Genomic DNA, 23,637 nt, shown 5'->3' on the forward strand with positions numbered 1-23,637 from the left:
TTTAATTCAAATTAAAATCTAAGGAAAATAAAACAATTTTAAAAAGCCATTAAAGATTCCATTAAGTTCCATCTAAATTAATATTAGCTTTCTTAGTATTTTCAGTAAATGATTTTCGTCTCTCACTGCTGAAACAAACATGAAGTTTCCTCTGTGCAGTCAAGCTTTAGACAAACCTTGTTAGATTTATTGGTATTATTTCAAGCAATTAATTAATATACATTGGAGTTATTCAGAGGAAAAGCACAAAAATGGCAGGAAAATGGATGAAGCTGTTTTTAAAACACAGCATTCAACTTAGATAATTGTTCTCTGAGCCTTTTATGCGGAGTTCTCAGGTATACACTGTTAGATAACATTTCCCACACATTTGTGGTACTGCTCCTAAGCAGCAGATGCACAGGAGTTATCCAAGCCACACCAGTTTTATGAGACATCTTTCTGCATCTCCACATGCAGCAGTCACTTGCACATGAGTGGCTTTTCAGACAAGAGAGTTCATTTCAGGAATACGTCAGTTACAGTAACCAAAAGGTAAGTTCTGTAAGTATCCAGTCCTGCTTCCCAGCCTCTAAACAGTACAGAAAAGTTATTTATATAATACCAGCTACATAGATTACCAGCTATCTAAATCTATATAAATTTAAACAAATACATCTATTTAAAAATCTAAATCTATATAGATTTAGATAGATACAGATATATAGCATATGTACAGAAACTTTGGTGTTTTTATTCTACTGATGAAAACAAGAGCCCCAAATGCTCTTACAGTCTCCAGGAATCTGCAGCTGATTTTGGAAGGTTGGATGTGTCATCACAAAGGATGCATGGAGGAGGGAAGTGCAAGAAGTCAAACCGAGACCTCTCTAAACCAGAACTGCTCAGTGCATCAGTTTAATCCCTTGGTTAAAGCAAAAAGTGGTGAAATGCTAAGGCCTCTGAAGAGCTACCTGGCTCATTTTCAAAGAATATAAAAGTGCTGGAAATTAGGTTTATAGTCCTGCACTCTCCTGGTTCTCGTGATTAACCTTTATTCATGCAAATGGCAGCAGTGATATCAACAGGAACACTCCTGCAGTGATTATGCTTGCAAGTAACAGCTTGGCTAACATTTAAAACTTGCACTGGACTGTATTACAGCTCATAACAACAGCTGTAGTTGAAAGGATTTATTAATACTTGTAAGACACGAGTAAAAAAGGAGATTAAAGCAAAAATAAACAAGAAATCTTAGTCCTTCCAATTTACTTAAAAAGACAATTCCACCTTTCCAAACAGATATTGCAGCAGTTTTTTATTCTAATGTGCCACACTTCAAAAACAATGGCTCCAGATTTTCACCTGCATTTCAGTGGGTATCAGGCTTTTGCACTCACAGACAAAATTAGGTAGGAAATACAAAGCTTTGTATCACTTTCTCTGAAGCACAAGTGTTCACTTGCAGGTAAACTTAAGTCATCTAACTAGAAGTGCACTTAATTTGAAGAGATTACTCGAGCAGCTCTCCACTTGTACACTTGTATTACCATTATAATTAGAACTACTTCAAAACAACAAAAAGTTCAATTTTGACCACAATAAACACAGAGGAAAAAGATCAAGAGCACCTTGACTGAAGAGGATGAATGCTTTTGAAAAATATCCTTTTAAATCCCTCCAGCTCTGTGACCAGTGACCGCCTTCATTCCAACGCTACTTACAGGGCTGCAACTAGACAGGCTAATATATGACATTATTTTCTGCTATTTTGTATGCTTTAAGTAGCCATTGAGAGGCCTGAAATACATCACTGATTGGCAACAATGCTGAGTGCCCTCCAGCTTTCCATAATTACCGCTTCTTGAGATGCATACATGAAAATTGCTATGTACATATAAATATTGCCATTTACCTGTTAGGTAGCAGATACCAGCAAGGGAGAGGGAAGGAACTGAGTAACTGAGTAACCCAGCCCTGGAAAAACTGAGGAAGAGGTCAAGGATGTGTTGAAATAGAGCTTTCAGAAGCCTTCCTTCAGCACATGGGTACCTCTCTGTAGCAGCCTTGAAGAGCAGATCACCAGGTGCACAGTGACGAATGCTGTGAAGCGCAAGCCTCAGAACTACAGGTTTCATGCAGAGGAAAACACCAGCTCCACAATCTGCCTAGAAGACAAACTACGTATTGTTTTCAGCTACACTCTCTCTCTCTGCTTTAGTTCTTGACTTAGGAAGTCATCTGCGGACTGTCCTTTTGGCATGAAGCAGTCCTTTGAAACGTGTCCTTTGGTCAGTGCCTAGTAGGGTCAAAATATGATCCCAAACCTTCTACCAACAAAGCTTATACTTGAAACATAATAACGAGTAATCTTAATCTATTGAAAACAGGACATGAGAATGTCCTGAAGAAAGCTTCTATCACCCATGGAGGACTTGTCTAAGAACACTGAAACTTTGGCTACCAACTTTAGGCTAATGAAGTCCAATATACATTCAGGTCAGTTAATCTGTTGTCCAAAATATTACCTGAGTTTAATACTGCATATATAATACATCTGTATTGTTTAGCATCGTTACCTTCCATGGTCTTGTTGGCATGTAAAAAGAAAGAATTCACTATTACGTGTTTGTGCATACCAAGCACTTTCAAGTGGAGTTTTCCAGACAGGGCATTCAGCTCGGTCACACTCCTACGCAGCTGTTCCTTTCAGTTTGTGTTACTGCAAAAGGAGAAGTATAAAAGCACGCAGATTTGTATTTCAGTAAGATGCTAGCTGATTTCTACAATCAGGAGTGAGTTGAACTTTCCTCCATCAAAACTTCCAGAGACTTGTAAAAAGTATGCATTTCAAAAGAATCAGCAGAGATAAGCACACCTAGCGGTGAAATGCTAAGAGTTAAGTCTCACTTCAGTAATGTTTCTGGTAGAGATTAACAAGTGCATTTATATGCAGCAGTTATCCTCTAAAAAACTTCAAAGATCATTTTGAGACACTACCAAAAATAAAACCGTCACAAATGCACCCTCTGTTTATATATATGTGTGTATATATACACACATACTTCTATTTTCAATTTCAAATTTCCAGCTTCCAGAAATGTCTTGATATGAACTTATTAAGCTTCAAATACTGTCAGATGGAAAAAAAAAATATTTAAAACCAACATTAGTGATAGAGAACAGGTTGTTTTTAAACGCACTCTCTACTTGGGTAGTAACTGATGAACAATGCTTAGCAGGTGCTCCTGGATTTAGTTTTAAGTCTGTCTGATGCTGTACAATCACCGTAAGAGTTGCGGGAAAAAGACAATTTCTGATTCAAGGAAACTTTTTCTTTTTGCTCTTTTATCTAGTCTTTAGATTTTCCAGCTAGGAAAAGTATAGCACTGGTGAGGCAAAGGGACACTGCAAAAGACCATCATGTCTGGGCTTACAAACATCGAAGAGAAATTATATCACTGTCCAGAAACTGGGAACAGGAATTTCATGTCACCTACCATATCAGCAGTAGATTTAATTCCATGGATGCTCTAATCCCATTCTTCCACACATCCAACCTTTTGTATTTTGGGTCAGTTTTGTCATTGATTCCAAATTTCAGTGTTTAAGTGCAAAGCTAAAAAACTTTCTGCTCCTACTTTCAAAGTTCTCTCTTTGACATGAGTAAATACTGCACTCAGAACTTATTTTCATGAACTTCCCATCCTTTGCCACCATTTACACTTGGACTAAACCGACACTGTGAAAGCCCCAGGGCTGAGACTTGTCACTTCACGTGCACCATGCATACCTGTTCTCGTGCACAGATTAGACAAAACATATACAGGCTAAAAAGCGTTACAGTTTAAAGGTGGAAAAAGAATACCCTCGGTTCTGAGGAACCACTGCCAGAAATAAGAAAGAAAAGCTGCCCAAATTAATCCTTTCATGTCTCAAGAGAATTAGATATACAAGTAGACTGCAAAATTCCACCTGTCCAAAGAAATGGGAATTTTTATTTGGTTTTTACTTACACAAGAAATTGGGGTAGGGAGTGTTTTTTTTCCTTGATATCATTTAAATAAGCATTGAGTAACTGCCCTCCGGAAATCAGTCTGAAGGGAACCAAAGCTTTAGATGCTTAAAGCTGTTTTAAAAACGTAGGCTCCACTCTGTTTTAAAGCAGGTTAAATCCGTCTTGCCTAACCTCATCCAACAAACACAATCATAGCTAAAAAATCACCGTACGTGTAGGCAAATAGAGTAGGTAGGGAAAGAATGACTTATCTAGTAGAACCCCTGTTAACGCTGAAAAACTCGAGTGTGGGTTTGATGCAGCTGAAAGCATCGAGACACTTAGTGCTCAGAGCTGATGCATAACGTGAGATGTGCAAGAGAGGCTGAATCACCTTAAATCAGAAAAAAAGGAAAGACAGGGTCTAGGGAAGCTTGGAAGATCTGATTAGAGTTCACTAACAGGCCTGTCACATTTGAGCAACAAAAAGGAAAACACGAAGACAGAGAGAGATTTAAAGAGGAAGAGAGATTTAAAATAATAAATATCTAGCATTTGACTCAGTGTTAACAAAGGTAAACGTAGGATTTTACAAGCAGAACAATCATCAAAACAGGGGATCACTGAGGGTGATAGCAGCATTTGGTATAAATGATTAATACAAAGGATTGTTTGGATAGCTCTGAATCAGATGAGCCTCCCAACAACTGCATCTCCTACAGACTCACATTTCTGAGATGGAACGAACAACTCTGATCCTTCAAACTCACCCTTCAATAACATAAATGATCCCTTTACTGAAAACAGGATGCCTATTTTTAGAAAAAAAATCCATCTCGTTCTTAAAACTGTCAGAGCTTCAGAATCCACTACCCCACTGTCAATTGCTGCATCGTTTGATTTCAGTCTCTGTTAACAACCCGCACCTTGCTTGTCATTTGAGGTTTGCCTACCTTCAGCTTCCAGTTATTGAACCATAATGTTTCTGCCTGTAAGGCTCTAGAGTCCTATACTGTCAAGTTTCCTTTCCCAAAGAAGGTACTTAAGGACTGCAATCATGTCATTCCTTTGCTAATCTAAATGGATTTAGAACTATAGATCAGCCTCAAAAAACAAGTGATAGAAGGTGATTTATTAGATAACCCAACTGATCTCCAAATCCCTAGCTTCTAGAGATCCATGAAGCTCTAACAAAACCAGTCAACTGACAGCTTAACTATTTTTCAGAGTACTGCCTGACCAGTACATCCACTGCAACAGTTATAAACAATCTCTCCCCCCATCAGGGTACAGGAATTGAACCATTTAAATACTCGGTCTTTTGCTGACCAAACAATAAAAGTGATTGTTCGAACAATGACAACATTTCATCATTGTGTCAGGGAAGAAAGACAGATAGTGCCCCTTCCAACGTTTTTATTAACTCTTCGGATTTTCTGTCTTCATTGCGTTTCCTGTATATGTATAGCAACAATAAAACCAACTAAAAGCAAGACAATAGCCACGACATGAAAAAGCCTAGAGCACGTAAGCAACTTCCTTGTGGCACATTAGGTCATTTCCTTCAGAGACACTTTATCTAACCCGTTTCCAAACTAGCTAGGCTAATACTGTACTCTCCTGAGCCAAGCAATAATAAAGAGCCCTTTTTATAAAAGACTTGGTCAGGGAGTTGGTAACGAGCTAACCAACCTCTCACTCCAGATCACTGGCTTAAAATGAAGCCTTGCTTGTTGGTTCTTAAAACCAAGCCTTGCTTGATGGTACCTAAAGGTTCAGCTGCAGGACAGCAACACAAGTCGGATGCTCTGTGGGAAACAAGAGGAGCTGCAATAAAGTTCTTGGCAAGGCATTGCCCATCTCAGGCTGGCATTCTTTTCAGCCAGAAGTTTCAGCAGAAAATACAAATATCCTCTGCAGCAGTATCAGTGACTTATCTGGGAGGAATATCCTGCCTTTGATGAATCTGAAAGTACTTTTTGAGCCAACACTCCTCCCTCAAATGTACATGTCCACCAGCATGGGGTGTTTATACTTTGTTTGTACCACATATTAAGCAGTTCACTCTGCCCCATCACTATTCATATATGTTCCAATCTGACCATTACCACCATTCACTATTATTTTAAACACAGAATTTCAACCTCCCGTCCAGGGCACTGTCCCCTAATTATTTTTAAACTGTTTTCACTCACTTGCTGAAGCAAAAGGCCCCTAACAAAGCCATCACCCTCGTGCTGCTGAAACCCCATCAGCACTCTTGGCAGCAAACATCGAGAGACAAGCATGAAGCCAACACAACATTTTAGTATTGATTTCTCTAAGAAATTTAAATCCCGTAGGGCATAAACATCAATTTAATCTGTATGCAACTACAAAATGGCTTCACTCGCAGCGTTCCTCATTTCAGCCAAAACACTGCTACAACTCGAGCAGAAACACAGTCAGCAGTGAAGGCAAAGACTGATAGAACAAGTAGCCCAAAGCTGCTGGTAATTTGTAAGAGAATTGGAGACTACAACCATAGAAGCCATTCCTGTGAGGGTCCCAAAATCCGTGGTACCTCGCCTTGCCAAACCCGAGAGCCACTTATCATGGAGCAGAGTAGTGACAGCCTCACGCCTCACCTTTGGGCTTCTGTGCCTCCACCTGACAAGGTGAACAATGAAACACAACAGCTCCACGTTACACTAATTGATATTTTCTGAGGTCCCCTCGCTCCATTAGACCGCTCTCCCTGCAGACAAAGAGGCACACGTTATTACTACCCTCAGCCCGCTGAAAAGAGCATCAGATGAAAACATCACCCGAAGAAAAAAGGAAATTGGGGAACGTGGAGTTTGCCCTTGTGCGATCTTAGACTGAGCTCTCCGGAGTGAGAATGCGTATTTTCTGACTGCTGGAAAGTCAGGCCCAGCATGCTCTGACATTTCCTCATTTTTCTAGCACTGTGTGACTGCTGTTTTGTGTCAGGATGCATCCCATTGTACACGTGACCAGCAAGATGCATTTTCACACACTCGAAACACCAGTAACATATGGCACTTCAAGAAAAAAAAGCATCTCATTCTTCTAACAGTGCAAAAACACAGGCATGTCTGCATCACCCCAGCCAACACACAGGCACCAAGTGCTGTCAGTAGAATTCAAGGCACCAACGTTATCTGCAAGTGATGGATTTATGTACGTAACAAACTGTAAATTCCATAATAAACACAGACGCGGGATTTTATGGACAATGCTTTCGCTTGTAAAACTTGGCACCTTCTATCCATCTCCCCCTGCTGATGATAGTTAGGTGGCAGAATCAGATTCCTAAAGGTATAAACACGACACAAACAGCACAGCGGGCACCTAAAGTATTAAGAACCCACCAACAGAGGTACCAAACGTGAACGCTGAGAGCCATGCCCAAAGCTAGCAGCTTCTACACAAACACACCCCTGCCCCAGATTATTTTTCTACCTCTAAGGCAGGATTTATTCATTGCTGCTGCATTTCCACAGCTCTAGCACACAGCATTCACGCACATACTGCTCAGATTGCCATCAACACAAAGGTTCCTATACTACCAGCACAACATTGCAGTATCTATTGGCTGCTTGTGCAAACACCTACTTGCATACTGCCTTCCTTCAGCATACCCAACGCACACTGTGGCAATGTTTACTTCACCCACCAGTGGCCAGCGGGGTAGATTTTGCTCCCAAAATTAATGTTTTGGTGGTCTTCACCAGGACAGCTTCACTGGATGAGAGCAAAGACCACCATAACGTTCTCTGGCCAGTGTCAACATGAAGTTTAGGACTGCTTTGTCAGGAGTAGAATCAACTCTGAAGTTTATTAAAGATCATTATGAAGATTATTAAAGCAAATACTGGCAGATCACTCTAAGCCACGGAAAGTTTTATAGCTGCTGTGATCACCTGTGTCACCAAACTGCACACGCTGTCATTTCTCTGTAAAGTTGCCATGGCTTGGACCAGAAAGGATGGGTATGTTCCTTACTACAATAGGTCCCCAAACCACGCACCAAGCATGTTTACACAGTCAGCATCTGAATTCCAGTTGTGAGCTTAGCTTTCAAAACGGGCTGGCTGTAAGCAGAAGAAGGAAGTGACAAAACAGAAGGTGTTTATGATATAATCAAAATCCAGGAAAATAAAGGCAAAACAGCAAACCTTCCCCTTATCTGCATGAATCTCTGAATGAGAGGATGTAAACAACAGGCACAGACCAAACTTTGCTTGTTTGTTTCTAGATCACAACGCTCTATCCAGCCCTTAAGCAAAACAGGATACAGGGTGTTACTGAATGATTTCCCCTGAAATCTGATTGAGAAAGATTAGAGCAATTAGAGCAAAGTGACACACACTTTTAAAACCCTTAAATCACGATTAATGTAAGGTCTAACTTTTCTCTCAAGGATTATCTGGTGACTCTGAGCCATTTCCAGAACAAGGCTGACACACACATTCCAGCCTGAAAGAAAAAAAAAAATCATGAGGCAGAATCCCCTGCCCTCTACTGGCACACGAGATGCACTGAAGCCTGTGCACACACCCACAGCCGAGCACAAACACAGCAGCTGAAGAGCTGTTTTAATTTTCTTTATACTAAGATTTGTAATTTGTGAAAGATCTATAATGTACCGGACACGTCAAAGTGGCTGAAAAACCTTACACGTGAAATAATATTTTGGCATCACTGCACTTCTTCCTGCAGAGCCAGGTAGACCGAGGAGATTTAAAATACTGCTAGCAAGATAATACATTCTTTAGCCAAAAATAAATTCTAAGGGATTATCTGACATTTTTGATGTTCACAGTGCATATCCAAGAACTCTGACAAACAGAAATATATTCTACAGAATTCTCTTCCACGCACATGGCTTTCTGGCTTACCTGCTGCCTTCCAGGTCACAGTCAGCCAAAGTGCGTTTGGCCCAGGAACTGAGAGGCAGGTTCATCACTCTGCAGAAAGGATTTTCCAGCACCTCAGTACCAGAGCTAGGGAAATTCTCAGCCATGATTCTGGCTCATTTGCACTATTGAGATGGTACCATATAAACCTTGGGATACCACAGGGAATTGCTTGCTGTGACTGACGGTGTCACTTCCATCTTCTGTGGCTGATCAATTTAATAAGTATCCTTGTGTAACTTTCTGGGTCTTGTGAGCAGTTATTACTGTATTCTCTTACTGGTGAAAACAACAAACATTAAAAAAAAAAAAAAAACACAAATGGTTTATGCTGCTGTACTTACATTTTTGAATGCAAATCTTGATTTCTGGAAAAAATAAATTGCCCGCATAAACAAAGCCCAACAGGAATTGAATAAACACAAGGGTCCTGACTGTATCTTTCATCCAGAAGATAAATAAGCTTTTAAATCACATTAAAAACAAAAAAGCAGCCTGAAAAGGAGCTGCTATTAAACAACAGAAAGTCTGGTAATATCAGAGTAATTCCCACAATGCTCATCCGTACCCTGAAACACGTTCAGAACACACCCTGTTTTCAGAGCTGTCACACAACAAATGCAGATGTAAGCTTGCCATCACCACACAAACAACAGAATATGACATTTAAATGATACCACTAAGGAAAAGTGGGAGATGTATACAGCCTACACTACATGCAGCAGTTCTTTCTTAAAGCAACTCATCTGTTAGTTACCAAATAGCTAGACCCTTGGGATGAAACAAAACAAAAGCATACAAGGTTCCAAGGAAACTACAGGAACACAATGCAATCACACCCATCTCCTTTTTGCTGCAGATACCTACAACACTAAAAAAAAAAAAAAAATAAAGACAATTCTAAAGCTTATGAAGCCACATCCTAAAACTAGTTAGGTTTTCATATGTTCTACTAAGCTTAAATGGGTAGAAATTATCTGTAAATTCAATTATTTCTGTGTCAGATTTGCCTGGTATCTTAAATCATTCTCCTCCTACTCTGGTGTTTGTCTAACCCCTGACCACTTAAAAATTACAAACGTATCCTCTTCAGCCATGAGCCTTCTAGTCTATATAAGCCAATCTTTTGGTACAGCAGAATCTAGGAATGAAGGATAAATGGTTATTTTAAACACGATCTATTTGAATCTCTGTCTCCATAAATAACCTCCACAATTAAATACTGTTTCAAGTATATAAGAAAACACGTAACAGGAAGATCTTTACAGTGTAAATTTATGAGGTGGTGTTGCCACACCTTGTGATTTGTTCCAGTGTCTCTATATTTTCTTAACTTGCAGCTCCTGGACTTCCCTCTTCACAAACAAACCACTCTCTTTCGTGATTATGAATAAAAGTAAGAGATTCGAGAAAATAAATTGCTCAAAATATTAGGTCAGGATGGGCTGGTAAAATACATAAATGACCAACATTTTATTTTGTAAAATCACATGATTTCGTAAAGCCATCAAGAAAAGGTAATCCAATGTTTTTGAGATGCCACTGGCTGACATACTGGCAGAAAATGCCAACAAAACAGCTTACCAAATTTCCTGTTTTTTTCCTAGAATTTCACATCACACTTATTTAAGTAAAATGCTAGCCTATTTTGCTGTTTCAATGTGCTAAAAACTATGTTATTAATTCTGGGGAGCAAGATCTCTTACTTTCTAAATCACAAGACAGAGAAAGGGCTTCAGCTTTATTAACAGAAAACTGTGGTAAAGAGGTAAGTGACCATTTTATGGCAGGTCCAGGAACTGAACATAGATTTCAGATTTTCTGAGTTACGGTCTTGTGCTTCAGGCAGAAGGCTGTTCTTCTTTTCACTTAACAAGCTATCGAAAATCCAAACTCTTATTTAAAAATTGACAATGCAGCTCAGTAACAATGAAATAGCAAGAATATGTGAAAAGAAGTAATCAAAGTTAAATCACCGGTCCTTCTAAATTTAACACCTGCAAAAATTTGTCCCCAGCACACTGTCAAAAATGTTTCCAAGAGGCTAGTTTAGAATTCATACCACTTTCTGTATCCGTTAGGGCATGAATCACGATACTGACATTACTGTCAGAACTCCTATCTTTGTGTTTGAACTCTAGTGCCATTAGTTCTGCAGCTTTTTCATCATACTTACTGACTTTATATCCCAGCTTTTCAGCGTGAATCCTCTTGGCCATGAACTGCCCTTCAATCAAGGCTCGTATTTCCACCTCCTTTGGAAAGTCTGAAACCTGTATCAAAGAACGAATACATTAAGTTAACCAGCACCTTGCACAGTATACAATGCCAAGCTGGAGACGGGTTAAAAGTACGAGGCAGATTTATAGTTCATTATCCTTGTCTTCACCCTGAAGTCAGCTTTCAACTAGGCCCAGCTCTGCAGTCACATACAAAAGGCACACCTGAAGACTCAAACGCAACCCATAACTGCAGAGCTGTTGGCAAATCCATCAGTCTTGAAATCAATGCCGGATGGATGGGAAGAGGTGCCTGGGTGAGTTGTAAACTCTTGGCATTTCTCGGCACAAAAAGCTGCTTAAAGATCAGTATCTCAAAAACATTAAATTAAAGCAAGTAGATAAAATTCAAATGCATTAAGCAATGTCACAAAAGTTTAAATCCATTTCTGTCTGCAGACAGAACAATCCTTTCATTAATTGCTATCTATAACATTTTTCTGTCCTTCTGTTAACTAGAAGAAAGGCAAAAGAGTTAGGAAAATGCTGAACTACAAACCACTACAAAAAACATTTCACAAAAAGTTCAGTTTTTCCATGCACTACAAATACAGCAAGAAGTGACTAAGCATTCATTTAAGCAGTAAGTGTTTAAAAGACCAGTGCTACACTGCAAACACAAGATAGTATCAATCTCTGTTCACCTAAGTGAGGTCTAATCAACGGGGAGTCGTGATTGATTAAAAACATCTGTTGAGTTCCAATGCCACCCAGAAAGCCAGGCATTTAAACAACACCCATTTCTCAAAAGAAAAATACAAACATAAAAAGAACTTTTCTTTTCATAACATAATTTTTATTTTAATTCCTGTTGTACTTGAGCTTGTGTTTACTTACTTACCACCATGTGGCCTGTAGGTTAACCAAAGACATGCAGGACAGCCAAATGAGGTCTTTGCACTCACATTTAGAGCAAGATAAAAGACAAAATCCTACAGCCCAATGTTTCAACACATTCTTATCTGCGTCCAAAATTTAGAAGGCAAGGACTAAGTGATGCAAGTTTAGCTTTAAGATTATTGAGAGCTTGGTAATCTTTTTTCAAAAATAGCTTTAGCTTTACTAAATCCACATTTTCTAGTAAAAAAAAAAAAATATATATATATATATATATATATATATATATATTTCCTTCAACAAAACACCAACAACATTTAAGTTCTAGTTCAGACTTTGTGTTATGGATGTTCTCTAGCTACAAACCAAACCTTATGTAATTCATCCCTTGGACTTGCATCAATCAATGAAATTCAAAAGCAAGCATCTCAAAGAAAAAAGATAATGGCAAAGATTTTGAGCTTTGAGAGTACTCCTTCAAGCTTTTGGACATTAACTAGATTATTACTACCTTTTGGTTGTCACTGTTGAATCTGTGAATCCCAACTGCTTCAGGAGTAATTTCCATCACATCAAAGTAGAAACCTGCATCAAGGAACATTAAAGAGTGTCATGTTTTCTCCTAGCCCAAAGTTGTAATCTTATTTCAGAACAGATGAAATGATAATAAATGTATGTCATATATTTGGAAAGACATTTGAGACACTGCACAGCTTGTTTCTTAATTCATTTCAGTCCAGATACTTACTAAATTTAATTACTTTCAGTTTACAAAAAAAAAAAAAGAGGATCTTAAACATATCTGGCTCAAAGCCTTTAATACTTCATTAGAAATCCAAATAATATAATAAAAGACAAGTCTACAAAAAACCACTTATCCACCAAAGCATGCACACATGCAAGTAATATAGTAATAAGATAATATGTAACACATCTCAGAAATAGTTCCAATAAATTATGTGCAAGGGTGAAAGAAAAAAAATGAAAAAAGTGAAAGTTAGTAAGAAGAGTACAGGAATAGTGGAACACTTCATGCACTGGATAAGATTTCATGAGTTTATTAGAGAGCATCAGATATTTTGAGTCATGAAGCAGAGCCGGTCTCTGAATAGTTTTGATGAGATCTAAAGACATACAGTAACGCTTTGCAGGCAGCTAGACAAAAAGTGAGAAAAAGATTTCCTTTGTGTTGATGGCAAGTTGGTCAGAAAAGATATTCAAAAAAGGGGACCAAAAAAAAAATAAAAAAGAAAATGAGAAAAGAAAAACTGAAAAGAATAGCTAAGAAACTAAGGGCAGTCAGCACAGCCTGTAAGACTCAGATCTTCGGAAGAAGACTATGCTGCCCTAGCAGCCCTATGAGTATTACCCCTCAAAAAAAAAACCACAGAAATAGCACTGTGCTTTAGCACACACAACCTTTTTGATTAAACATTCTAAAAGCCTGCCAGCAAGGAACACCGTGGGTTACAGATCAGCAGGCCCTACCAGGGAATTTATATCCCAGAATTTCCTTTTTGAACCTGCTGCCACCTGGCATATGAGGTGCTCAGGTAAACTTGCTGTTTTAATAGCTTTCTCAGGGACCTCCCAGCTGTGACAGGACCTTCTCCTCTTCACCACTCTTCTTTCTCTGTTTGTTACCCCTGTTACTCTCGTTATCCCAGCCTCACCCTAGCCACTGCCTCTGCTCATCTCCAGCTCTCTAAAGCTTCCAGTGGCATCTTCTTGCACAATAATGGGTGTGGGGAACAAGTGTCAAAAGGGAGGATGTCTAACCAGGTCCTTCTTCACTCTGCTTCCCTCAGGAACTCGGAGATTCCTGTATTTTTACATGTATGCTGTATCTTCAAGTAACACAGAAGTTAACCAAGGATACCAGTTACTGAAGATGATTTTCAGGAAACACATTTTTACAGGGTACTGAGTTATCCGAGTGAATATACAATAACACAAATTTTAGGACGTAAAGCCCGTGTCCTGGTATCCCTGAAATCACTAACAAGATTTCCATCAACTTTTTGTGTGTGTTTTGTTGTTGTTTTTTTTTTTTTTTTTAAATATCGTCTAAAATGGCTGACTTCTGGGTTTTGGAATAGCATCTTCCCATTTTCTGAAACACCTGAATTGATTTGTCTTCTAGGGAAAAGAGATGCCTGGCCATTTCAATACCCCACAGAAATTGGATTTGACAGACAACATAACAGAGCTTCTAAAAACAAAATCAGTGCTAACATCACTGTCAAGAAACTGTATCTTTAATTCACTTTCCTAAGGAGTGGATTCTTCTATAGCTTAATTATCCTACTTTTTTAAAATTAATTTTAACATACCGATTCAGATCTAATATGATTGCAGTGATTTCAAATCCAGCTCTGCAATGGTTAAATTTTAATCTTGATTATACTCACCTTTCAATAAGTTATTGCAAAGCTATTTAATATACCCATGAAATGTTAAGCTTTATGAAAAAAATGTAGAATTCCAAATACATGGATTTATTAATATTTTTTTAAATGTTTCCATCATTTTATTTAGTTCACTGAGCATAATGTGGGAGGAAACAGGGATGAAGTGACTCTGTGACATACACTGGGGAAAATGCAGGACATCTGGGTACGATTTGATATTACTGCTTTGTTCACATGCACAGAGCACGATTCTAGAGTAATGTGCAGAGAGCAAAACCATTGAAGACAGAGAGAAACAGCATGGAGCTACTTGAACCACTTGATTTGAGTTTCAGCAAAAAGCAGCATACTTTCATGAAAGCCTCCTTCAGAAATTAGTAGTTCTAAACATTCTGTAGATAAGATGCCATAAAATGCTAACACTTTTTCAATGATCAAAAGAGCTCCATAAATATAATTTTCTTATTCAGTGGACACTGAAGAAAAATACTCTTATGACACTTACCCACCAACAGAGTATTTCTGAGCATACATTAGAAATTTCCCTTGCTTGGCTTAATTCTTGGTCTTTATCACAACCCAAGTAAAAGTAGGTGCAACTCCCAGCAAATTATGTCTCCAAACAAACCCTGGAACTCCCAGCCCTGCTAAGGCTCATACCCAAGTTTCCATTGTTTCCAGCAACAGTTGACGACAAGGCTTTGGAGAATTCATCCCAGGAGCCTGAAGCGCAGTCATCTCTGATCCTCTCCCTCATCAGAGAGCCGTTCTTAAAACTAAAACACACAAACACATGCATTTTTCAAATCATTTGACTGTTTTTAAGCAATTTGTTGTTTTACTTAATACTGCTGTTCGTTGTATCAGCTGAATACAGCCAGGCAAGCAGATACAATCATCTCTTCATTATGGAAAGAAACGCAGAGGAAGGAAACTAAAAAAAAACAACTACAACAAGACACGTTGAGGAAAACAATGCAGAGATGCTCTTCTACATCTCTCCAATGAGTGAATGGTTCAGATCTATTCTGGCAGGCCATGCCAAACACAAGCTAGCTCTGAACAGCTAACACGTCTCCTCAGAGCTCCGCATACAGGATTTGCAGCCCAGTGCCTGACTTACTGCAGTTTCCTGAAGCCCAAAGCCCTGAAGACACACCGGGCACTGTCGTATCATGCTGGCCATGAGGCAGGACCTGTGGAGCTGGGTTTCTGCACTGTGCCAACACTCATCAAGGGCTTCATTGAGTCTGGCTGCACCCAAGAGCAAAGACAAACACCTGCTTTTGGACATCCCCCAGCTGGACCTAGTAACTGCTTTCAAGAGAAACGGTTTGTGCTGCGGGTGCAGAGGTAGCACTCGTGTGCACTGCCAGCAGTACTCTGACACAGCACTAAAAAAAACTCACTTTGATACGGCTCTAAGGAGGAGCAAGAGTGTCTCCACGCTGCATTACATCATTTATGATTTCAGGGTCCAATAAAACTTATGAGGTCTAGATCCATGCCAGTATCTGGCAAAGGGAAGCACCACAGCTGCAGCTACACGGTTCTGTTCCAGAGCCCGTAAGCCATGCTGTAAAAATGCATCTGTTGAGTGTGCACGATCTGTGCACCCTTTGTGCCATCTCCTCCTTTGTCTCCTCTGTGAATATAACGCTCCTGCAGCATACTGCAGCACTGGACTCAGACCCAAAGGAAAGCAGTCTGAATCCTCTCCAACAGGGAGTCATCACACCAACTCAGCAGGAGAGGCACAAAAACATCCAAAAAGAGAGCAAGGAAATTATTGAACATGCTCTGTAGCAGTAACTGAAAGCATTCAAGTTTTCTATACATATATTCTGCCTGGGAGTTCAGGCACTTTTCCTACTAAAGCAGGCGAGTTCCCTATTAATTACACTGCTCCATTAGTAAAGGGGCACTGGTGCCAAAGGAGCAGTGTTAGGGCAGGACCAGCCAGACTGGCAGAACAGAAATTCTTTACATCTGCATGGCTACAGAAGTAGTCTGTGTTCTGAAGGACAAAGATTTGGCCTTCTGCACGTGTTAAGCTGGAGCAGAAGAATGGCAGCAGAGTGGTTATTCAGAAAAATGTCTCAGCGTCTCCTCTTACAAACAGGTTGTTTATAGAGCTCTTTCACCCAGCAAGCAGTGAGAAATAGAGAAAAATTGGGAAAAAGGAAAACTTTAATGCAAAGCTTCAAAAATAACCAACTGCCGGGAAATCATATTATGAAACTCAGTAACTTGCAATTGACATCACCCTTTTAAGCTCCACTTCACAACACAGTTCCCACTGTCATCTACAGCATCCTTTCACTGTGCAGGTAAGGCTCAACATCACAGCTAAAAGGCAGATTTGAGCTCTGTTGAAGTTTTCAGTTACAAGCACCTACAGTTTGATTTTGTAGTGTTAGTGATACGAGGTAATCTCAGGATCCACAGGGAACAGGCTGAGTTAATCACTAATGCCATCAAATCTCCGCTTCGGAAAATGCCTCTACCTTATAGATCTGATCATTTGTAATAATTGAAACAATATTACTACTGCGACTTATAAGAGACAGTCCAAGCAGGGGAAAAAATAATAATCCCTCTTAAGTCCTTAAGAGGGTTTTATGTGCACACTCGTAATTAACAGGCCTGTTACAGAAGTGCTGTCCACTTCCAAAGACCTTCCCAAGGAACAGCTCTACCCATTCCTGCCAATAACTGCTGCGTTGTGCTCTGTGCAATCCCAAGTATTTAAACACTAAATGTACCCGTGTATTACTTGTAAATATTTGCCTAAATGCTCTGACTTTGGAAGTTTTTCAGTGGAACATGTGGATTTGGTGAGGGACAACCCGCAGCTTCAGGCCTTCCTTCCTCCTACTTGGCTGGCAAGAGGCCAAACCATCCCCACATCACAGCAGCCAAAAGCTACCAGGAGAATCATTCTGTCAGCTGGGCTTCCTGAGATCTCAGTATTTGCCACGTGCACAGTCTAATATGTCCCTGAACAGCACTGATTATACTCGTCTATGAAAAGGAAGCCTTCACCTGCCCCATTATGTCCCCTCTGGACCACTAGAAGTTGCACAGTCCGGTCAAGCTTCTGACATTTCAGATTATTACATTTCAGAAGACTGCTATTCCTGTACATTAAATATATTACCTTCGATTCACAGCGAACTGGCCTTATGTATACATAAAAATAATTTTGTCTTTTTATCGCCATGAGAATTTATCCTTCACAACTCTGCAGTTACCCACATTGAACAATGGGCATGCCATAATCCTGATGCAAATGTTTCAGCAGTAGGTTGCCATATACCATACGGAGCGCTGAACATTCTTTCCATTATCATTTTGCAAAAGAAATAAACCACTAATACAAAATATATATATATATATATTATTGATCCTAGATGTACAAAAAAAATGGTATTACCATAAAAGTGCCATAAATGTTTGCGAATCAACAGGATTGCAGAGGATATGACCTTCTAAGGCAGGAGTCGGTTCCTGGATCCACAGAAACAATGTGTCACTTGTGCCAAGGCTAATCTGGAAGGAGAAAAAAAAAAAAGTAATTGAAGCGTTATCACAACGTGCACGGAAAGCAATACAGAAATTAAATTAAAACCATTTGTTATTACCACTAATTGTTTTTAAATTACACATTAAGTCAATTGGATTCGTATTGAAGCTAGCGCTGACTTTTAGGTTGTCACATCAGTGAAATACATACCAGACAGAGACTTGAGCTTTAGGGTCTAGAGCATTAGTTAAAAATAGTTGCAGTTTACTTGAAATCTTTCAGGCAGCTTGCAGATTGATAGAAATAAAACAAGAATGAAGGCGATAAAAAAGAAAATCAACACTAGCAGATTAATTTAACTGATAACCTACAGCTATCGTCCTTGTTACCGTTTCACATTTCATGTATTCCATTTATTCAGGGATACAGATAGTTTTCAGGAATGTTTTCACTTACTGCAATATCTCCTTCTTGAAGTCTCATCCCTGCCAATGATGCTGAAAGCAGAATAACAGAGAAAAAGTTACTCGTATGACTCAATTTTAGCATGCTACTTGGGACATCACGGCACACTGCACTCGCTGTCTCAAAGTAGAAAAAATGGGAATTATGTTCATGATAACCTTGGCCTATACATTGTAAAAAAGGGGCCAAGAGCTTGGGTGAGAGTTTTAACACTTAATCAAAACACTCAAAACAAACAACTGCAGAACTGCAGGATTCTCTGAAGGTTTGTATGTTCAAGTTTGAAATACTGTGGACTCTTACTTAACAACACTCTTTAAAGTACAACACCACTCACCTGCATCAGACTACTCATATATTTATTGGACTAAATTGGACTTGAATTTCTAAAAGAAAAATTTGCCTTTCAAGAAATTCAGAGCTTAATCATGTCCCATAATATACATGGGAAATATACCATGATGAAGCCTACATCTTTATTCAAACCTGGATATGCTACTTTTACATGGATAAGTATTTTATTTTCATAGTCTTGAGAAAGATGACTTTGCTCTGCCCTGAAACAGTCATGAGGATTCCAAAAACTGCTCCTAAATTAACACTCTCCCTTACACTGGGATATATCAGTCTGACAAAAGGACAGCTCTCATTCTTACAGAAAGGTTCTTTGATTCAAAAGATACAACAGCAGGGTTTGAATTCACATTTCCTAAGTTAAAAATGGAAGTAATTCATATTACAAATAGTTTATTCTCTTAGACAAACCAAAACCTAGAGTCACCTCTAATTACTAGGCTAAAGGGAATTCATTTGCAGTACCCAGCTTATCCAAGATGTCTATACCTCAGAAGAGCCAGTGATGGATGGCTGTTGGAAAAAGCTATTAATGCTGATAAACATGATATTCTTTCGCTGTATAAGGGAGCATCTGAGAATTAATGAGATTGATCTAGAATTTCAGTACATGCATAATGATATTCACTGAATCTTACACATTTAATCATCTCACCTGGGTTGTCTCCTGTAAAGGCTACTACTTTGCAGTCTGGGCTAAACCCATAACGCTGAATATAATACGGAGAAATGGACCCCTAAGGAAAGAAATACGGAGTGAAAAAACAGCTTAAAAAATGGAAAATGATCTTGCAGTGTATGATACAATCGGTTGTAGCACAGAGCTGAAAAACCCTAGAGCAGCTACAATAACCATTTCTGTATATTTAAGGCAGGAATATTTCATAGATTTTGAACCTTTTTTTTTTTTTTTTTTTTTTTGTCGGAGAACCTCATAGAAATATCCTGAGATTAGATTTTGAAATACATGAAGTAAATAGCAGCATTTTAGCTCTGGGTCACTCTGGAATTCTTCACATCAAGTAATATAAACATACCCATCTATTTTGCACAGAATGCATGAATATTAATACATAAAAATTAGAAATTCAATGCAAACAAAAGAGGAAACAACATTAATATACATCACAACATTAAAGGTTGAAATATGACACCTATTATTGTAGGGGTCAAGAACTGTATTCTTTTAAGCCACAGAGAAAACACAGGAGAAGAAAACCATCCTTAAAAAATACATGGACATTTATGCAGACTTTTGATTTGTTCCTCTCCATTATACATGATCAGCACAGGAATCACAAGTCAGCTACCTTACTAGCACTGAATTGAGAGGGATTAGGTGACAGATACCTACCCTGTTTTACATGCGTACCACCTAAAGCAATAGCTCTTTCTGTGCTGGACAGTAAGACTAAATTTATTTACTCTAAGAGACATGGGTCTTGATTTCATCTTTAAGCTGCATAAACTGAGGAGCTCTAAACATCCCAAATGATTCGGGAAGATTAACTTATTAACTCTACAAACAGTATAAAACAAGGTCCTTGTTAAGCAACACAGATGTTGGGTTATGTTTCTGCAGTAATAAATACTGTGCATAGTTTTGCAGTCGTAGTTGTGGGCATATGGGAAGTCCAGAGAGAAGAACCCTAGTGATTCTTATCACTGCAGCATCTGCCAAAACCTTTATTTTCGGAGCCCAGGGCATGCAGGAATCCAAAGTGATCTGTGGCAAAAGCTATGACAGACACCAGCTACCAGTTTTCAAAACTATCTATTTCTGCTCTGGCACACATCTCTGAAGGTAATTGTGCATGCATGCACACACACACACACACAAATATACTCCAAGAAAGTACCGTCAGCAGAACTCTCAGCACAAAGCCTTAGTTCTTCCAATGATTTTTTTTTAAAACTCTTCAAGACTGGCACATACCAGGACTGAATGTGATGGCACGGGGCTTCCCAGTTTCTCTTCTAATCCTGGTGCACAAGCATCAAGGCAGGACGCTGACCACACCTTTTCCCAGATTTGCAGCAGATTCATACCAGAACCTACAAGACAGAGATCAAACCAAGAAGCACAGATCATTAAACATAACAGCATTGTAAAGAAAGCAGATAATATTGCATCAGAAAATTCCACCTTGTTACAGGCAACAGAAAGTTATCCTGGAAAGTTGTCCTGGTTTATAAAGTTAACTGAGGTTGGTTAGTGGCCAAATCTATGTAACTTCCTGAGCACTCCACATCCCTTGTTTGTATTTCTAAGATGCATTTAATTGCACATTTCATTAGACTTGAAAAATCCGTACACGCTTCTGGTTAGTGCTGTTCAGGGACATATTAGTCTTACTCTGGATTAACAACATTTTCATTTCAAAGACTGTTTAGCCCGTGACTTATTTATCTCAGAAACACAGCCACATTCTCAGCCGAGCACAGTGGAAAACTTCAAATTCAATTCAAAACATCTTTAAACTCGGTATAGCACAAAGAAGGTGAAGCTGACCAACAGGCAAAGTCTGTGGAATGAGGCTACACTTGCAATGCTGGGACACAGAGGAAGAGAAGATCCTAACCACATCTCAGCCAGCACATTACAAGGCTCTAGTAGGACTCTTATTCTCAACAAGACCATAAGCCTGCCATATTCCCTGCACATACCCTACTGTTAGTTACACACGCACAAATAAGCTTACACTATCAATTCCCAGCAGCCTTTTTCACTTAATAATGAGTTTAATAATGTTTATTAACAAAACACCTATCTGTACAGTTGAATCCTAAGCACCAACACCATGGTCTGGACCCAGTGCTTTGCACGGCGCTGTAAATAGAAAGTGTTGCACGCTCCAGCTGAGACACCAGAATAAACCAAGCCAAACAGCAGGAAATTTGGACTATACTTAGCAACATAGAAAATAGAATTACATTTATTAAATTCAATCAATCCCATTTCATGCAAATTAAACGCACTTAAATTATGTGCTGGTAAATTTGGCCTGTGATGCGGCAGCAGGAATTTGACAGAGCACAAAGTGTGCTTGCTCCCACAGGCAAAGGGTGCATTTCCCTTTTCTGCTGTCACAGTCACTACCAGCAACAGGAGAAGGAAAGGTGGCAAGATTTAGTCCAGCTTCTCTCAATTCTCTCTTAAATCCAACCATCCCCCCTGCCTTGGTAAATTGAATCCAGAATTGTTATCTGCACTTCCAAGACATGGAATGGAGCCTCTTCCCAAATCTCTCAGGCTTAATGAGGAAATATGAAAAGCTAGAAAGTTTCCTAGAAAAGACCCTAATGTAAAAGGACAAGAACACCTTAGCTAAATTAATCAGTGAGCCAGAGAATCTTTAAATAAAGAGGAATTTCATTAGAAAAAAAAAAAGTTAGCTGTTGTTTTTTCATTTTTTTGTTTTGTTTTGTTTTTTATGGTTTTCCTTGTTTCTTTTGTTTTTTAAAATCCTTCACCTCAACATCCTGCAAGCCCGAAGAAATGTTTAGCCAGTATCCTCCAATGCAATTCTGGAAGAATAAGCACAGCCTCTCCAATCTTTTCTGCCTAAACCAGGCAAACCACTAACCTTTGTGACTGAAAAGGTCTAAGCTGATATAGAAACTGAAACCACACTTCAGTTTTATTGACTGGTAGATATAGCTGCAAAGAGACTTTAACATGCCCTGAGAAAAGAAAGATGAACTAATTTATCCCACCCTCAAAAACTCATTTAAAAGATGTGAAACAACTATTTTACAAGAGCTACTCGTCTGTTGGCCTGGATTCATCCTATCCAGCTGCAGGAGCTTGAATGAGAATCTCGAGGCAGCAGAAAACCAAGACCAGAGAGCTGAAAGCTCCCTGGAACTGCTTCTCCTTCTCCTTCACTCACACAGGGAGAGATGCACAGTGAGCTCCTAAATCACACGTCTGGTCATGCAGATCTATGCCACTTTTAGAAATAAAAGTTAGTAAAAAGTGGCATAAGCACACCATTGTAAGTTTAACATTAAAATAAACAGTAACTCTAGAATTAAAATCATAGGAAAAAAACAAAGGCAGTCTTCAGACTCGTCACTCCGACTGGGTATCCCATCAGCAACAAACGTCAATAGCCAAGCCCATGGTCTAGTAAGGACTGAGGAAAGGATTAACACGTGGAGGAGTAGGATTCAGTATTTCACTGCAAGCATCCCTGACTTAAAGTGACCAAGGAGCACAACTGGGACTTGCCAATATTTACTGCTTATACAAAAATATAATTATTTCAAGACTGGGGAAAAAAACAATCATTACAAAGACCAAAAGACACTGACTAACTGGCTTTATCAATCAGCAAGCTAAAGATCAATATTTGCATCCATTTAGAAACGGGTAAGTGCATCTATATTACAGCATTCTGGATTGCCTTTTCGGCGAGCAGTGCAGCTCTGCTGACACCAAACAAGCTACAGGAGGAGTAAATTCAGCCCAACAGGCTGCCTTCTGAAAAGGCTTCAGTTCAAAACAGCCTTAGTTGAGACAACAACAGAAACAAGTATGCTAAGCTACGATTTGCCTAAGGCTCTTGGAAAATCATTTCAAAAGATAAAGCTTCTCTAGGTCAAGAGCTGAATATCTGTTCTTTAAGGTGTCTTCTGAAAGAAACAATGCCTCGAGTGTTTGAGTTATTTAGGTCCCAAATGTATCTTCCTTTTACCACCTGCACAATATAAATGAAAATCATTCTTCGTTCCACCAGAATGTAATTTGATTTTTTTTGAATCAATCACACAAGGTGCTCAGCCATTCATAAGCAGTGGTTTGAACCTTACAAGATTGGACCTTTAAGGAGAAAAATTCCTGAAACTGAGTAGCACATTTCCT

At 39.1% G+C, this 23,637-nt stretch overlaps 1 protein-coding gene and 1 long non-coding RNA gene across 8 annotated transcripts in view; both read right to left on the reverse strand.

Annotated features, from left to right (window-relative positions):
• XYLB (xylulokinase) overlaps positions 1-23,637 on the reverse strand; it is an 82,218-nt gene that overhangs the window by 44,760 nt on the left and 13,821 nt on the right. For all 7 annotated transcript variants that reach the window (XR_014689104.1, XM_084507835.1, XM_084507831.1 and 4 more), the window contains 7 exons: positions 20,707-20,825; positions 19,426-19,507; positions 18,408-18,448; positions 17,862-17,977; positions 15,086-15,201; positions 12,526-12,599; positions 11,075-11,171 (listed from right to left, as the gene is read on the reverse strand). Coding sequence is in view for 6 of the 7 variants with exons in the window: in XM_084507835.1 (XP_084363961.1) it covers positions 11,075-11,171; positions 12,526-12,599; positions 15,086-15,201; positions 17,862-17,977; positions 18,408-18,448; positions 19,426-19,507; positions 20,707-20,825 (645 nt within the window). In the remaining variant the exon portion in view is untranslated. The remainder of the gene's footprint in view (positions 1-11,074; positions 11,172-12,525; positions 12,600-15,085; positions 15,202-17,861; positions 17,978-18,407; positions 18,449-19,425; positions 19,508-20,706; positions 20,826-23,637) is intronic.
• Positions 6,280-9,171, reverse strand: LOC311432805. Its single transcript, XR_014690347.1, has 2 exons — positions 8,881-9,171; positions 6,280-8,073 (listed from the first exon to the last, which is right to left on the reverse strand). It is a non-coding gene; the product is annotated as an uncharacterized lncRNA (long non-coding RNA).

This window comes from Aythya ferina, assembly GCF_964211825.1.
Source record: "Aythya ferina genome assembly, chromosome: 2".
Classification (NCBI taxonomy): Eukaryota; Metazoa; Chordata; class Aves; order Anseriformes; family Anatidae; genus Aythya; species Aythya ferina.